A 19,344-nucleotide genomic window follows, 5' to 3' on the forward strand; every position below is an offset into this window, starting at 1 on the left:
ACTGCCCGGTCTCGGCTGGGCGGGGACGCCTGATGCCTGCTAGCCATGTCCGGACCGCTGTCCCCTGCTGCCATCACATGCTCACTCCCGCATCTTTCGGGTTTTCTTCAGGCTTCTGCCCTCCTCAGAGATCTTCCCGACACTGTGTGTAATACGGTGGCACCCTCCTTCCCACTTCTCCCGATTCCTAGTATCCTGCTTTCTCTGCACTGCAAATTAGTGCAGCCTGGAATACTGTATTAATAGACACTATGTCAATATTATATATACAAACATGCGTATTCACCATATAATATATAAATATTAATGCTATATATCAGTAACAAATAATACAAATCAATATAATAATCCATGTATTAACAAATAAAACCAGCTTTCTTATCAGGTATTTCTGAGAAAGTATTATTATTTTTTTTATTATATGTAAAGCCCAGGAAGGCAGGATTTTATCTATTTGGTTTACTGATCAATTCCTGTGTTTCTAGATCAGGACCTTGCATATATTAGGGGCTGCATTCCGATGGGTAGCACATGTGTGAAGGAATGAGAGCACAAGTGAACCTACACTTTACTTTGTTTCTCTGTCGTTCCTAACATGCTCACGTGCATATTCAATGCACATGACCATGTTATTCATACAACATGCTAGTCAATAAGACGCTACATTCAATGACGTGTGGCTGAACGTCCATGTGGATCATCTCTTCTAGAATTTAATGGCTCTTTCAAGCAGCTCCCCTACTATTATTTCATGACTTAAATTGGTTAAATCTGGTGAAGTCTTTGTTTAAACGCAGTGGCTTTCATACTCAATGACTATGAACCACAATTTTAAGGAACAATTTGACGTTTACCATATGCATTCTACAAACGTCTTTTCTTTTTCTCTTCTATTCCATTTCATCTTTACATACATGCCTCCCGTGACCCAATTTTTCTCATGAAGCATAACCTGCAGTTTGAAAACATCACTATAGAGTACAGGAGAGGCAGATTTCCCAATGAATGAGTATTAAAGCTGTCACTGCTCATTAAAAAAAAAAAAAAAAAAAAAGAAATGAACCCTGTACAAAAAAATGCTTCTGAAAGAAAACAATTATTTTATATCCATATAAGATCTGAAATGAGCATACTCTGAATATTAAATGTGAATTTCTGAAATTGAATTTTACAGAAAATGAAAGAATGTGGAACTAAAGTATGTTCTTAAAGAAATAACATGAGCAGACAACATGAGCAGACAACTATTATTTTCAAAGTGAAAACACCTAAATGTACACATTATTACATGCTTCCCCAGGGAGAATTATAGTTCTTGAACATTTATGGTAAATTTTTCAGGTTAATTTGTAACCAGTGGATCCCAAAAGTGAATGAAGTGGTAGGAATCTCAATAATAGTATGATCTTTCCCTCTTTTAGCCAGGATGAAAATAGCCATTTTTCTTCTGCATATAAACTATTCCTCTGTTGCACCAATTCCTCCCTTGCAGTATTTAGCACATCTTTATTTTCCACTGCGTGTTTATCTGTTACCCTCTATAAACACAGGATCACACACTTGGGCCATTAACGTTAACTCCTCTCCTGACCCAAATCAACTTTCAGATCACTAAACATTTATCTTCCTAAAATCCTTAGTTAGTTCCCTACTCAAACTGCTTCTATGGCCATGCAAAGCCTTTCCAGCTTGTCTCTTTAGCTTTGCCCATCATTAGTACCTGCGATGTCAGTGCTATGCGGCACCGTGGACAGCTTATACTCTGCAGCTATGCAATCAAATTCTAGACCTGTATCCCTGGGGATAAAAATATATGTTTATAAAAATTAAAAATTAAAAGAAAAATTCTAACCCAAGGGGCGCCTGGGTGGCTCAGTGGGTTAAAGCCTCTGCCTTCAGTTCAGGTCATGATCCCAGTTTCCAGGGATCGAGCCCCGCATCGGGCTCTCTGCTCAGTGGGGAGCCTGCTTCCCCCTCTCTCTGCCTGCCTCTTTGCCTACTTGTGATCTCTGTCTGTTAAATAAAAAAAAAAGAAAAAAGAAATCTTTCAAAAAAAAAAAATTCTAACCCAAGTGTTGCCACGAAGTTACTTTATAGATATGATTAACATCTATAATCAGTTGGCTTTATGTAAAAAATAGTACAGGAGGGTTTGATATCAATTTCAAGGTCTTGAGAATGGAACTGCTATGTCCCTAAAGAAGAAATTTTACCTGTGGTCAGCTCCTGCCCAAGAACATCCAACCTGCCCTTCCTGATGGCCTGCCGTATGCTTTTCAGACCTGCCTAGCCAGTGCCAAAATTGTGTAACCTGTTCCTTGAGATAAATGTGTGTGTGTGTGTGTGTGTGTGTACACATCCTCACACCTGTTTCTTTGACGCAACTCTGACTGATTAAATACTTCACCATCCTCAGCACTCGAGGCCCCCGCCCAACTCTCAGCACACTGTTGTGACTCAGACCTTGCGGACTCGACTCATCGTCCTTCAGATATCTCTGCATGAAATGGTCACTTCTCCCTTGTTTTGACCTGGAAATTCGAGCTCACTCCCACTTTCACGAAAGGAGAGTCTCACCATTCTCCGAATCTCCTTAGCTTTCTGTTCAGTGACATCGGAATGACCCAGAACATGATCTGACTTCTACACTGCTCACGTCTGTGTGATATTTCCTTAGGACGGAAGGTCCATGAGCCTGTAAGACACATGTCATACAGCTCTGAAGCTTCACCGATATTCAGTGAAGTTTCCGGAACAGCACCTCACGCTATCAGCAACGCAGCGGGTGACTGGTAAATCGAGTGTTACTCTGCACATGAACAACAGCCAATCTCTGAAGCCCCACAGACCTCAGTTTCCAACTTTGGCTCCGACTTACAGGGTCTGTGACAACAGGCAGGTTACTTAATCTTTCAGCCTTAATTTCTCCTACGTAAAACAAAATTTTCTCTTATGTAAAGATCAATAATCACTATACTAAGTCCTGGCAAATAATAAGTGAGATCATGTACCTGGTATATATTAGAGCCCACTGAAATGTAACTACTTGTAATTACTTTGGAAATGTTATTATGCATTAATTCATCCAATATAGAGAGTCCATTTTTAACTATTTATTTGATTATAAGTGGAGGGTCTTTTTCATACATTTATTAATCTCTCATCTTTATCTTTCTTGTGTTTTTTTTCTTTACCTTTTTTTTTATTACTATTTTTTGTTGTGGATTTTTTAGGTACATTTTACATCCAACATGGGGCTTGAACTCATGACCGTGAGGATCAAGAGTCACACAATGTACAGGCTGAGCCAGTCAGGAACCCCAAGAGTCTATATTCTGTGTTGCTGTTGTTGTGCTAAGGTACATCCAGTGGATACTGGTTTGGTTTACAAGCAGCACGTACTCTAAAGAGATCTAGAAAATTTTCAAAAATAACTACTAATGATGAGTTCAAAGTGTTCTGCAAAAAAAGGAATTCAGAAAAAAAAAAAATGTTCTTCACACAGTTGCAACACTACTTGGTGTACCTGACATATTTACCGCTCAGGAGGACGTATCAGAACGGACAAAATCAACTTGCTCCTCCGTAATTTACCAACCCCAGTCTGCGAAGGTGTTTGCGCGCCCTCTCCTTCGTGCAGAATAACTTAGAGCAGCTCTGCAGCTGTGAAGTAACACAGATGACAATCTCTACTCTTCACCCTAACCCAAAAGTCAGGGACAGTTCTCATGAGAATCTTTCAATCCTTTACATCAGAAGGATTCAATCAGAATCTTTCAATCCAGTTTTTCAAAATGAGACATTTCAGTCATATATAAAAATAAGTAATATGTGGTGGTTTCAGTTAAAAGACACGATTCTGGTATGATACATAATATTATCAAAAACTGAGCATGCACTTTAAAATAATAGTGGTTTTCAAAATTAATTTTGTTCTAAAATGTTTTCATACAATTTCTCAACAGCTAACATGGAGAGTATCTGCGGAAGAGAGAGATGATAGTAACTCAATTTTTCTCATGCAGCTGACTAAACTTTTCACACTAAGTCATGGCAATCAAACCTCATGTCACATTAGAGGGAAAGCCCTAAGCACTGCAGTGATTTCAAGCACATTAGCTTTTTTTTTTTAAACGTTTTATTTTTTTATTAACATATAATGTATTATTAGCCCCAGGGGTACAGGTCTGTGAATCGCCAGGTTTACACACTTCGCAGCACTCACCATAGCACATACCTTCCCCAGTGTCCATAACCCCACCCCCTTCTCCCAAACCCCTCCCCCCAGCAACCCTCAGTTTGTTTTGTGAGATTAAGAGTCTCTGATGGTTTGTCTCCCTCCCAATCCCATCTTGTTTCATTGATTCTTCTCCTACTCCCGCACGTTGCCTCTCAGCTTCCTCATATCAGGGAGATCGTATGGTAGTTGTCTTTCTCCGATTGACTTATTTCGTCAAGCACGTTAGCTTTACACTGAAAATATTTTAGAGTATTTCTTTGCTACAAAGTCAGCAAGAAAAAACGGAGGTGCCACACTCTACCCATTGCACTGCTGAGCAACAGGTCTGGATGAATCTCCAGATGACCTTATAAACGCTTCTTCCTACTGATTCAGACTCAGACCAGCACTGAAAGAGGTTCTCTATCAAGGAGAACTGACTTTCTGTTCAATATATGTTTTTTAACATTTTTTCTCAAATCATTCCTTATACCTCATCTCATTATATACAGTATACCCAGTACAGAGTTTGCTAATTCATAAGCCCTTAAGTTTTCTTTATAAGAATAATTTTTATCATTTTCTCTTTTTCCCATCCTGTGTCTAAAGGTCAGTTACTTAAGTCTGGCGCACCTGCACACTCCCCAACACAACTTTCTCTCCTGTGTCTTCCAAGTGTATTCCAATCTATTTCAGATTTCGTGCTCCCTAATTACACAGTAACACCTTTCTTTAAAGACCTTTTCTTTATGGAACATGGATGGCTTTCTTCCATTTACTAAAATGAAGAAAACTAAACACAAGAGTCAAAAAATGTGCTTTTTTCTGTTTTCCTAATAGCTTAAGTTTTGTCTCTTTTTTTGAATGAAAATCGCATTCATTAAAATTGTAGCTCATTTCTCTCCTGATCAGGTTAGTTTTTACATTCGTCTATGCAATGCAACATTAAAATGCTTTCAAAGGAAGCTTATCTGTTGGTGGTTTTATTTCCTACAGGCCATGATATTGCAAATAATTTTAAAGATAGCTAAATTATTTGAAGAGAATACATGCATGACAGACTGCAATTATAAAGAATACTCTTTATAAGTAAATAAAATAATTGCTTATTTGGAGTGACAGGGGAAAAAAAGAATTACTTATTTGGTGGAAAAAATCACTCCTCATACTATATATTACAAACTTTCTTATGCAAACTTTTTTTTAGGCACCATCTACTGGGAAATGCCAATACATAAACAATCTTTCTTAGATCAATCATGAATTTAATAAGAATAACATAACAAAATAAGTTAAATAAATATCATATAAGCCATTTTACCTTTGCATTATAGGGAATGTAATGTTTTGATAAAGCTTCAGGAGTATGCATCCATGTTTTGTCTGCAATGAAGAATACACAAGGTCAAATTAAATTACATGTTCTGAGGGGGTCATATTTATTCATTAGCATAAGGAGTCTGAAAGGGGTGGGAGCATTTCTAAATCGTGATTCTCTTACTAAACTGAGAAAGACTAGTCAGATAGGAGAACAGTGTAGCTATAAAGTGCTTAGAAGATTCTTTCCTTGATATAAAAGTCACTAGCTTTTCCTTTAAAAAGTATTCAAATAATGAAGTGATACTAAGTTTCTAAAGAATATTAAAAAATAACAACTCAGTGGAAGAAAACGGTACCGATTACATGATTACGTGATGTCTTTCTTCTTTCTGTTTATACTCTTGTGATTTATAGGGTTTTTTAAATTCTCTAATCAATAAATCTTAAATCTTTATAATTTTCTTAGATTTGTGTAAGAGAATATTAAAAATAAATGTGACTAAAAGGATAGAAGATACTGAAAATAATTTGAACTGTATATTATTGCTAGAAATAGAAAAATATTTTTCATTCAACTTTGAATTTTATTTATATAGTGTACACATCTTCCAAAACATTTTGTGGACTGTGTAAGTGGGGAAAAAAGCAAAAAACATTAAACAAATAAAATTAGACCATTTTTTGGAAAGTGCATTTGTCTGTAGTAAACTATTGAAATCTTTAAAAATGACTGTCTCCTTTAGCAGAGTTTTTTTTTTTTTTTTTTTTTTTTTAAAGATTTATTTATTTATTTATTTGACACAGAGAGATTACAAGTAGGCAGAGAGGCAGGCAGAGAGAGAGAGGAGGAAGCAGGCTCCCTGACGAGCAGAGAGCCCGATGCGGGACTCGATCCCAGGACCCTGAGATCATGACCTGAGCCGAAGGCAGCGGCTTAACCCACTGAGCCACCCAGGCGCCCTAGCAGAGTTTTGTGAATATTTTACTCCTCATGGAATTTAAAAATTTAAAATCAATACTATGAACAGAATATAATCAAAGACATATTTTACCATGAAAAGGAGCTAGTAAGTAAGTACTGAACAGAAATAGATTACTAACAAAGTATTTTCAACATTCAATTCAGAACATTTGAAAATGTTAACAGAAACCAGTTTGATATCATTAATATGTTCTCAGACCGGGGGAATAGGAAGACAAAAAGAAAAAGTCCTATGTCAGGAAGGTCAATTATTTTATACCACTTGAAAATAACACACTATATTTATTTTAAACACATTTATGGGGTACAATGCAATATTCATACGAATTTCTAAAACAGAACATAAGGGACTGATAAAAATCCCAAGCTAATGGTGAATTTTAGGGCTATTTCTGACTACTAAAGTGAATATGTGATGGTTGTACTTGTGTGCTGTACTCTGAGAGGTGACACATTCTGAGCTTCAAAAAGCCATATTGAGGGATGCCTGGGTGACTCAGTTGGTTGGACGACTGCCTTCGGCTCAGGTCATGATCCTGGAATCGCAGGATCAAATCCCACATCAGGCTCCCAGCTCCATGGGGAGTCTGCTTTCCCTCTGACCTTCTCCTAGCTCATGCTCTCTCTCACTGTCTCTCTCTCTCAAATAAATAAAATCTTAAAAAAAAAAAAGCCATATTGACATATTGTCGTTGCCATTAATGTGTGAATTTTTTACTTCCTATAAGGATTTTAAATTTAATTACAGTTTTTTCTTTATGACTGCTCCTGAATAGTGATATGATTAATTCAAGAAAAATTTGTACTTAGATTTAAGATACAGTCTTGCCCTTGTATATTAAAAGAAATAAATCACAATGCTATACACCAGAACAATAAAAATATCAAAACAAAGACCTACCTTTAGGAAACCTAAAAAAAAAAAATCCAATTTCTGTTTTTAACCCCTTAACTCAATTCTTCCCATGTCTCCTTTTCCAAGATACACAGCGCTGTTCAGAAGGACATAAAGTTTAAGTCTGAGTACATGGTTCACTCCAACCCTGAGGAAGAGGGATAACTGCTTTCTCCTGCAGCCAGTACTCTGGAAAGCTGATGACACGACAAGTGACAGTCTTGCATTAAGGTGACCTAGAGAGCGGGCAGTTCTATCCAGCGGGTACTGACGACAGATTAATCCCAGTATGAAATGACCAGTGGGTAAGCTGTAATCACTACAATCACAAGAACTCGGTGTCCACGTGATTGCTCACTGACAGTCTGGAGGACGTACCTCCAGCACAGGCCGTACACTTATAAAACCCGAAAGATCTCTAAAACACATCCTTACTGTCCTCCTGGTGTATACTCTGGCAAAAGAAAAAACGGACAGAATAAAACTCTTTATATTAACTCCTATAGATGTGCTGACTTTGAAGAGTGAGTATAGATGATGGTCTCCGGTCATGACCTATGCCCACGAATGCCATCAGATATACAGACATGGTACAGACACAGGAACACAGACATGTGGAACGTGTCCCCTTCCTTGAAATTGAACTGTAATGACTAACTCAAGAGTGAACGGCCATATAAAGGGAAATGCCAACATGTCAAAATATTTGGCAAGTGTCAAACCACCCTGACTGTAACCAATCCAAGTGTTCAGATGCATGTAGATTAAGCACTCATCAAGGATGATGCAGACCCAGCGCCTGGAGGGGCTCAGTGGGTTAAGCCTCTGCCTTTGGCTCAGGTCATGATCTCAGGATCCTAGGATCGAGTCCCGCATCGGGCTCTCTGCTCAACAGGGAGCCTGCTTCCCCCTCTCTCTCTGCCTGCCTCTCTGCCTACTTGTGATCTCTGTCAAATAAATAAATAAAATCTTAAAAAGAAAAAAAAGAATAATGCAGAAATTTCATTATTATTGTATCACCAGAGCTTAGCACACAGGAAGCACCTTCTCTGAATATATCAAATTTAAACCTAAATGTTGGGTGAATAGATGCATAATGAATGGGTTATAAAAAGGGAAATAATATTTAAATATTGAATCTTAAGCGCTATGCACTGTGATTGTATCTACTCATCAGTAGGTCAACTGGTAAGTTACAGTGTAATTAGTTGAATTATTTAATCACATTTACTCATGTTCAAATTTTATGCTTTTTTACTAAATTATTCAGTTTTGATGTAATGAATAGAATATAGGAATTTAAGAATTCAAAAGAGAAGGCTAACATAGGAAAAGGAGCCATACACTGGGTATTCTATAAGACTGATGACTCACTGAACTCTCCCTCTGAAACTAATAGACTATATATTAATTGAATTCATATTAAAAAATTAAAAAGTAATCCAAAAAAAAGGAGCTACAGAACACATTCATTAAAATTTACTTGATGACTATGAAATTAGACTAATTTTTACAGATCTCTTCAAAAGAGTCCAAATAATGCAATTCTAATACACTCAGTCTTTTTTAGACTCTGTACAGCATTAGAGCATTTGCAAAGAAGATCAGTGAAGTCACTAGCTAATTAAATCAAAGAATACCAGACCAAATACGGATAGAAGGGTTGCTAAAAAGAAAACTATATAGATATGTTTGAGTTTAAGAGAACAATGTCTTTGCCTTCAGCTTCTGAGGTCCAGGATGGTTTAGTAAACGTGCACGTGATGACCACATAAGCTGGACACTTTTGAAAGAAAAGATAAACTTCTACTGACTGAAGACCATCTTCTCTGTTTAGAGTAGAATATACAATACTTGCTGATACCAGCTACCAGAAACACGACTGAATTGTATATTCTCTAGGGGTACAATTACAGCTCCCAATTGTCAAACTATATGGGCATCTCTCACAAAATTCCATTTTTCTATTTCAAATTGAAATTCAATCGAATAGTGGTACTGGTTGAAGCCAGCAGCAGGGGCTCTGAGAGTTCTCCCATTCCCGACCTCACTAAACGAGAGCCGTAACTGACTGGCGGGTAGAACTTCCAGGATCAAGTTCTAACTTGAAATCAGAGTAAAATATTGATCAATCCTCTAATACTCTAATCTTCATAAGGATATTTAATCATTAGACTCGGGGGTGGGGAATCACAAGAAATTTTTAAAGACAGTGGAGCAAAGCAGGAAAAGAACAAGTGCTTCCATGTCCTGCCTCTGTAAATCACTCCGGCCTTCCCTGCAGCTGGCCTCCCACTGCCATCAAGTCACACAGACACACAGTGGCCGGTTACTTGGGATTTCTCAATGAAAAGCTCCCGCATCGTCTTTAGCTAACGAGAAATTAGAAAATGGGAGTTTCAACTTTAAAACCTTGGGAAAAAGGAACTGTAAGCAAATAAATAAAGAGTCTGGAAGTGTTTTTTTAAAAATAAGATAATGGGGCGCCTGGGTGGCTTAGTCAGTTATGCAACCGGCTGTTGATATCAGCTCAGGTCATGATCTCAAGGTCACCAGACTGAGCCCCGCGCTGGGCTCTGCGTTTAGCGTGGGGTCTGCTTGTCCCTCTCTCTGCTCCTTTGCTCTCTCTCTCAAATAAATAAATAAATACTATCTTTAAAAAAATAAAATATATGATTAAAGTGATGAGTTGTGATGTAAGAGTTTTATTACTTCATTAAAAATACTTCTATGTCTCATAGGATTATTTCTAGATTCTTTTTCTACCAGTAGAAGAAATTTAAAAAGAACATTGTATTACTTTCAGAATGTGTTTTAAATCGGAATCAAACTACAAATGACAACAAATGTTATTTTTGCCCTCCCCTTATTCAGAAAAATAAGTAAAATAATAAATGCCTAGTTTCTCAGGCTGGAAAACGCCAGAAAGCTCACATTACCTAAATCCCTTCTGAATACATCACTCCTCTGTACCACAGCCAAACGCTGAGGACTCCGCACTTCCATAGCAAAAAAAGTTTGTGCTTCAAGTAATTCCATTATGTTTGCACAACTTTGTTGGAATTTTTTCCTGCATTAAATCAATGGCCTTGTAATTTACACCTATTTGACTTTTATTAAACTTAGTCCCATGACCACATGACATCCTCCAAACACTGAAAGACCACACCAAAGGTTCTCGGGTTCTCAGCCAGCTTCCTGCTCCAGGTTGAAAGTCTTGACATCAACACCCCCCCCACTCCGCCCCCCCACTCCTCCCCCACCCGCCTCGCTCATGCTCATCGGGTGTGTTACAATGTGTCGATCAATCCTTTAAAGTGAGAACACACCCTGCTGAACTCCATGGACTAGAAGAGAACAACCTAGTTTGTGGTTCTGGGCTATTCATTTCATATAGTAGAAAATTAACTAGAACCTTTGATAACCACACAGTTCAGACTTAATTCTTCGGCTATTTTTTACCCACATGGCACTTAAGGTGGCGCCTTCCAAATAATGAAAGTTTATAAATAAGAATGAAAGTGTTAGATTTTCTGGATCCACGTTCATCAATTTACAGTATCTTATTAAGTTTATGGTGCGGAAAATAAGCTAACTGGTCATTTCTCCCCCACGTATCTGTTAATTCCACCATATCGGTTTATCTCTTCTTGCTTACGATCACTTACAAAATTGAGTGGCATTGTTTAATTATCCTCTCCCACTTCAGTGACAGTGTATTAAACAGGACAGATCCCTGTGTACGTCACTGAATAACTTCTTACAGAAAGATAAGAACAGGGCACCTGGGTGGTTCAGGCAGTTAAGCATCTGCCTTCAGCTCCAGCTCCAGTCATAATCCAGAGGTCCTGGGATCGAGTCCCACATCCAGCTCCCTGCTCATTGGGGAGCCTGCTCTTTCCTCTGCCTCTACACCTTCCCCAGCTCACTCTCTCTCAAATAAATAAAATATTTCCAAAAAAAAAAAAAAAGCAAAAAAAGACAGACAAGGATACATTATTTTAACTTCACTGAGCTACATAAAACTATCAAACATTTCAATCGTGCCTATGAGTATATCATGAAATATTTGTCAGATGCCATGTTTTACTGCCCCTTAAAAAAATAACATTTAACTAGCTGTTTCTTTCATTCCTATGCTGATAATTATGATATATTACATTTATATTTATTTTACATCAAAATCCTAAAGTTATTTTGGCCTTGTTGCTATCAGCCTACTTATCATCAACCCTCACGTATTATGCAGTAAACAGGGAAGCATATGCACACATACAAACGTGATTTTAAATCATGGGACCCTCAGACACGCCCACAAGTCGAGTATTGTATGACTACACAATCCAGGAGGACTAGTTTCAGATCACGTTATTTTTTGCAGTTTCGCACCACAGAATAAAATTGCCAGGCAACATGCCGTTATAAACGTATGCTGAATTAAATGTACTAAACAACTCCACTCTCATTAGGGTGATAACCAAAGCTTAATCAGCAATGTGTGCACATTCGTGTTGCTCTGGTCTAACATCATTCCTGAACCATGTGGTTTGATAATAGGAAAAACTGAGTCCTTAGCATCTCTGTCTGATTTTCACAGTGATATTGAGTTGACCCCCAGGCCCTTTAAATGGGCACCACTTACCTTTCTTCCTGCTGAAAGCACGGTTCATGATGATCAGCCAAACAGATGTTCAGTTCAATCACACTTTATAGCCTATAAAAATGACAAAATAGTAAAGCCTAAATAAAGATATGTTGACCAACCTCTTTTGCACATTGCATTGCATAAAATGCAGATGCATTTTCATCATAAAGCCTTTTAAAATGTGTCTTAAATATTTATAAAGAATATTCTGAAATGCCCCAAAAGACGCGGGGTAAGAATAAACTAGAGTACTCAATATTACAGATGGCCGAACAGATAAGAACAGTATCTCAAATAAATTTCCTCCGAAGCTCATTAATCTTCTTGTCTTTTTCTTGTTGTACATCTATCATTAATTACATTTATCTGCAAATTTTAGGAGAAAGAAGACTAATACTTTCAGCCAATAGTTAAGAGACGTGGCACAGTTCTGAGCAATGATTAACAGCAGTAAAGAAATAGAAGTTTTGATTATCAAGTGGCAGTCGTGTCCCTCTCCAGCCAGGCTCTGCCGGGCAGCCCTGTGCCCCACAATGCTCTGGGCAGCTGCTGCCCGAGCTGTTCAAACCGAGATCACGGTGTCCTACCCCAGGATGAAACCAAGGAGGCAGCCGTGATGAGCTCTGAATTTGCCTTTGGGATCATTTATCCCTAATCTTGAAGAATAATGCACGCTCACAGCAAAATAACTATGTTGCAGTCCTACAGGATCTACGAAGCCCAAAAACCTGCCTTCATTTCATGCCATCTCCATTCCCTTCAGCTGAAACTGGCCAAGGGTTGTTTCCCACAACCTTAGTATTCTCTGCTATGTGAACGGGCTGAGAATTTTCCAAATCTTCAAGTACTGTCTCTTTTTTATCTTTTTAAGACTTTATTTATTTATTTTTGGGACTGCGGGAAAGCACAAGCAAGGGGGAGGGGCAGAGAAGCAGACCCAGGTGCCTGTATCTCTCTCTGGGATGCCTGGGTGGCTCCGTCGGTGAAGCTTCCGCCTTCCTCTTGGGGTCCTGGGATCGAGCCCCACCTCGGGCTCCTTGCTCAGCGGGGAGCCTGCTTCTCTCTCTGCCTGTCCTCTCCCTGCTTGTGCCCTCAATCACGCAGGCCCTCTCTTGGACAAATAAATAAATAAAATCTTTTAAAAAAAATGTTCTCAGAAAAATACCAATTTCATTAATTGCAAGTTCTACCCTCCATAAAAATACTAGAACACAAACACAACTCAGCCAACTTCTTTGCCCACTTCATAACAAGAAATACCTCTCCTCCAAGGTCCAGTAACACGTTTTATCTATGTTTCTATCTGGAAATCCATCAGATTCCCATCCACACATCTACCAACACTCTGCTTACAATTATTTATGCATTCTTTAAGAAGCTGGAGGCTTTTGAGCTCTTCTCATTTCTTTCTGAACTCTCACCAGAATTGCCTGGAGCAGTATCACAGTGATCACCTTCTTCTAGTAGCACCTCAACACTCTTCCAGCTTCTACCCATCATCCAGTCCCAAAGCCGTGTCCACATTTTTGGATATTTGTTACAGCAGCACCCCACAGTCAGCTTGGACTGCCATATAAAATACCGTAATGGCATGACATAAACTACAGAAATTTTTAACTTGCAGTGTTGGAGGCTGGAGGTTTGAGATCAGGTGCCAGCTAAGTGAGGTTCTAGTGAGGGCCCTCTTCATGGCTTGCGGGACACAGCTTCTGGCTGTGACCTCACATGACCGAGAGGGACAACCCTCTTGTGTTTCCTCTTTTCATAAAGATACTACCCATCACGGGGTCATCCCCTAATGACCTCATCTAAACCCAAGTACCTTCCGAAGGCCCCATCTCCAAATACCACTCTGGGGTTTAGGATTTCAACTTGTGAATTTTGGGGGTATACCAACATTTAGTGCATAGTATTTACAAATCTATACAGCAGTAAAACAAGGAGAGAAATTAATCTTGATAATAAAATCATTTTTACAGTCTAATTACTGGTATTTCTGTTCAGGCATTTCTGCTCCCAATGAAGAATTAAAACAGTTAAGAATTAGAACTCGGGCTCTCTGTCTCTCTCTCTCAAATAAATAAATAAAATAAATACAAAAAAAATTATAAAATATTATTACCAGGCTTAGATAATGATACAATAATATCACTCTTCTATTAACCTCACACTTCATTTACCTTCTCATGATTATGCCATTAATACAAGAAAGGCAGAGAATATGTTTAAAAAACTAAAACACCAAAATGATTATGTCATTTATACTAATGATATAATATGGTTTCTTTTCTATAATGTAAAAGATATAGATGTAATGATTGAAATTACTGTATTTATTATAAATAATATATTCATTCAGAAATCATTTTTAATTACCAATGCCAACCAATCTGTAAGGAATGAAGGGAATACAATACAGACAAAATATATTTTGTCTCATCCCAAAAGTTACTTTTCATCTAGAACCCAACAGACATGGTTATTGATTGATCATATCCTGAAATGAATAAGTCAAGATAACAAACTAGCACAAAAGAAACATAATTATCCAAATGTAAGGTCTAATTTCTCCAGAAAAATAAAATTACCAGGAAGCCTATTAATCAGCAGATCAAATTCAGTATGTCTCAGGTAGACATTTTCAACAATAGTAGATTGTGAAATATAAAGATGGAGTTTAATACCACATAATTTTAAATTTCATGAAATTGTGTGTATTTTAAAATTGGGATTGGGAGGGAGACAAACCATAAGTGACTCTTAATCTTACAAAACAAACTGAGGGTTGCTGGGGGGAGGGGGTTTGGGAGAAGGGGGTGGGGTTACGGACATTGGGGAGGGTATATGCTTTGGTGAGTGCTATGTAGTATGTAAACCTGGCGATTCACAGACCTGTACCCCTGGGGATAAAAATACATGTTTATAAAAAAAATAAATCAATTAAAAAAATAAGTTAATTTTAAAAAAAAGAAAGAGGGCAAAAAAAAAAAAATAACAATATAATATAAACTCTTTGGGGCATAAAGACAGAAAGAAAAAAAAAAAAAAACCTTAACATAACTGTATAAAGTTCAGGAGGCCAAATAAATAAAGGATAGGAAATGACGCTCCAATTCTATGACTCTGAAATCCTAGAAGGATTTTTACCTGCTCATAAAGCACGTAGATATAAATGTCAGTGGGTACTGGACAAGCTGTTCTTATCTAGAAACAAAAGCCATAATTTCACTTTCCAAACACTAGTTTTTAGCAACGACACTCTACTCTTCTATATAGCAAAGACACTCTACTCTTACTATTGATCCAATGACACTCTACTCTTCCTTGAGAAACAAGTCATAATTCCCCCCTAGAACATACGCAGACACTGGCTTTGCTCACTATATCCATGTGCAGAATACAGTGAGCAAACACAAGTCAGTATTCCATATACTGTTTGCAGGTGTAATGCATTCATAACATGCTTTAATGTACTTAAATCTGAGGTAATAAGATATATCAACTCACTTTATGTTAAGTTTAAGAAATGTTAAGTTCTGTATAAACTTAATTTCAATTTATAGTATTATATAAAATCTTTTTGGATAAACTTTTGATAAACATTGTCTCAATGGCTACTTATACGTGGACACATTATTTCCTTATCAGTAAAAAATTATTCCTAAATTCTCGCTAAATAATATATAGAGAGAATAACATAAACATCTTTTACTAATTTTCCATAAAATAGCATCCCAGAATAAAAATCATACAAGGTTTAAAGTATTGCAATTTAGCTTTTCTATTTTTTTAAACTAAACATAAAAAGAGTTGTTCAATTGGGGCGCCTGGGTGGTTCAGGGGGTTAAAGCCTCTGCCTTCGGCTCAGGTCATGATCTCAGGGTCCTGGGATCAAGCCCCACATCAGGCTCTCGGCTCAGCGGGGAGCCTGCTTCCTCCTCTCTCTCTGCCTGCCTCTCTGCCTACTTGTGATCTCTGTCTGTCAAATAAATAAATAAAATATTTTAAAAAAAAGAGTTGTTCAATTAAAACAAAAACAAAACCAAAGTCTGGAACAATATACACGGCCATCAGTGATGTGTGAGACTCGCATTTAACTTTACTCTCTGGGACTGATACTGACGAGTGTGTCCCTGCGTGGGTCTGCTCGTGCTGTATAATCCTTTTTCACATATACATGAAATCCCTCGGGTTAATAGTCGTATACGGTGCGACAGGAGCCCTTCCACTGATTTCCCGAATGGTGTATACAAAGAGTCATATCATGCACTGCCTAAGCCAGCCTTCCCTTGGACATGTATGCTGCTACCTCTCACATTACATAAAGCTGCACAGACCTATTCAGCCGCTCCTACTTCTAATCATGGTGGAGTAACAGGCTATAGTTCTCCTACTCTCTGAAACACAAAAAATGAGTCGACATGATGGGCTGTGCATGGAGATGGAAGCAGACTCCAGCAACCTTCCTAAGCTGGGATATGCCTGAGATGTGGTGAAATGAAGGTGACTCGTGTTTACAGACCAGAGCACTGGAGAGGACAGAGCTCCACAGAAGTAACTGAAGATACCTGCAAAAAGCCTTACAATTTAACTCGGTAATGACCACTTCGTGAGACTGAGTAAAGGGACACCCACAAAGGTCAGAGAGACCAGTACCTGCAACTCACACTGGAGGCAGCAGCAAGGGAGAAAAGCCTGTAACTCACAGGACATCAGCCTAACCATGTACCTGGGGAAAAATTAAAGCTAGGATAAATGCTGCTTTGGCCCCACTTAAGTGATTTTAAAAACAAGACCCAAAAGAATTAACCCATTTCTGAGTAACTTCACTAAATTCTAAAGCTATGTTCAGAATATTGTAAGGAATATAAAAATACTCAACACCCAACATGGTGAAATGCACAGTTTTTGGCATCAATTAAAAAAAAAAAAACCAGGCATGCAAAGAAGTAAAAAAATATAACCCATAATGGGGAAAAATAAATCAATCAAAACTCATCCAGAAATGTAGATGTCATTAGATAAACTGTTTTAATCTCAAGTTTTATTTCAAAATCAGTAATACATTGCTAATACATTGTGGGGTCACTTGCTATTAATTTGCTCTGTAACTTTAACCTTTTGTAGACTTATTTAAAATAAGGGGAAAAAAAGTTGGAGCCAATAATCGTTTCTTTAAATACATCCAGCATACCCTTACCAAAGTAAATTCACTGATATTTATAAACTAGCTCAGAAGGTTAGAGAGACGTTAATGAATGGCAGTTTCCTGCTTTTCAACCTACTGCTCAAGCTCTTATTTGATAAATAAATAGTATTGTTATGACTAAAGAAACTATATATGGCATGATATTAAAACCTATAAAACAGCTAGATCTGAATTTCATTTTACCCTTATGAGTATATTTAAAATCAAATATTCCTGGAATTCCTTCAAGGTTAAAATTTTAAAGAACCAAAACAACTGATTAAAACACAGTTCACATTAAATAAATCATAAGTCACTAAAATCCTGTTGTTCATCACGAGATCAGAAATGATGTAAAATGGGGCGCCTGGTGGCTCAATTGTTAAGCATCTGCCTGCTCAGGTCATAATCCCAGGGTCCTGGGATGGAGCCCTGCATCAGGCTCCCTGCTGAGGAAGCTTCCTCCCTCTCCCACTCCCCCTGCTTGTGTTCCTTCTCTCACTGTGTGTCTCTGTCAAATAAGTAAATAAAATCTTAAAAAAAAAAAAGAAATAATGTAAAATAATGAAATCCAATCATTCATTTTAGTTCTGGGAAGGGAAATGAGGTAAAGTTAAAAAACAAACAAAAACCAATAGTTGCTTTTCCTGTAAATGTATTTTTTACCTCTCTTTTACTGCTTTTTTTGAGTATGTAATTCAAGAAGGTAATCATGAGAGAATGTCAAGCAATTTTAGATCCCGCCTTCACTCTTCCAGGTTGCCGAATCTCTGTTGTGGCTAATTCTTGGAAGGTCATTGCTTGCAACAGCTCATGTAGCTTCCAAAATCCCACTCAGAGAATTCAGCTCATTTTTTACTCTTCTTGATCTAATTAGTATCTATTGTGAAGATTCTCTGTTTAAATCTCAAATTTTGGGGCGCCTGGGTGGCTCAGTGGGTTAAGCCGCTGCCTTCGGCTCAGGTCATGATCTCAGGGTCCTGGGATCGAGTCCCGCATCGGGCTCTCTGCTCAGCAGGGAGCCTGCTTCCTTCTCTTTCTCTCTCTGCCTGCCTCTCAGTGTACTTGTAATTTCTCTCTGTCAAATAAATAAATAAAATCTTTAAAAAAAATAAATAAATAAAAAAAATAAATAAATAAATCTCAAATTTTAAGACACCTTACGGCATTTTTCTTTATTTTATGACTGTAACTTGCAAAAACTTTGCTTTTGAAGAGCAATAAATACTACCTAAGTGTAGCCAAGAAAACTAACCAGTAGACAAATTTGGGAATTTTACATTCACAATTTACATTACTAGGAGAAGCCACATGATGTGATACAGAGGATATATATTTTTTTTTTCCTAAAGATTTTATTTATTTGAGAGAGAATCGAGACAGAGAGAGCGAGAGCGCACGCGTGCACAAGGTGGGGGGAGGGTCCAGGGAGAAGCAGACTCCCCGCTGAGCAGGGCCCACCCCCCACCACGTGGGGCTCGATCCCAGGACTCCACGATCATGACCTGAGCCGAAAGCAGTGGCTTAATGAACTGAGCCACCAAGGGCACAAAGAAGATATATATCTACTATTTGCTAAGAAATAGCAACATTATTGTTTTCTGAAATTCCCTGACTTGGGATATAAGTGCTTATTGTTATTTTTCTTTACTTAATTTACTGTATTGACCTGTATCTCGCAACACTCATTAAAAATTCTTTATTCTTTTAATAGATAGATTTTGGAACTACTTTATGTGACATTACAGAAGTGGAGAAGGGAAAGTAAGTATGACATGGACCTGATTTCAAAGACCTTAGCGTCTTCGAGAGAGGGGAGAATGGGCACCAGCCCGACTAAAGAGAGAGATGCCAGGGAAAATTAAGAGGATGAAGCACAAACGACTGTCTCGGTCTTGTTCAAGGTCAAAGTTTCAGAGTGGAGGTGAACAGTCATCTCCTAAATGGGCAAAGGTCAAAGGTGAGCCACGAAATAAGGTTCTGGGCAGAAAGGCAGAAAGTGTGCAGTACGTGTCGATTAAGGGCTTGGGCTCCCTGCCACACCGCTAACAGCCTCAGGGAGCACCCACTGGCCCTCACTGGGGCTCTCATCCAG

At 38.0% G+C, this 19,344-nt stretch overlaps 1 protein-coding gene across 11 annotated transcripts in view; it reads right to left on the minus strand.

Annotated features, from left to right (window-relative positions):
- Positions 1-19,344, minus strand: part of GULP1 (GULP PTB domain containing engulfment adaptor 1) — a 241,267-nt gene that overhangs the window by 79,478 nt on the left and 142,445 nt on the right. For all 11 annotated transcript variants that reach the window (XM_059168641.1, XM_059168640.1, XM_059168632.1 and 8 more), the window contains 2 exons: positions 12,059-12,130; positions 5,541-5,602 (listed from right to left, as the gene is read on the minus strand). In XM_059168641.1, the coding sequence (XP_059024624.1) occupies positions 5,541-5,602; positions 12,059-12,086 (90 nt within the window). In that variant the 5' untranslated portion in view covers positions 12,087-12,130. The remainder of the gene's footprint in view (positions 1-5,540; positions 5,603-12,058; positions 12,131-19,344) is intronic.

This window comes from Mustela lutreola, chromosome 3, assembly GCF_030435805.1.
Source record: "Mustela lutreola isolate mMusLut2 chromosome 3, mMusLut2.pri, whole genome shotgun sequence".
Classification (NCBI taxonomy): domain Eukaryota; kingdom Metazoa; phylum Chordata; class Mammalia; order Carnivora; family Mustelidae; genus Mustela; species Mustela lutreola.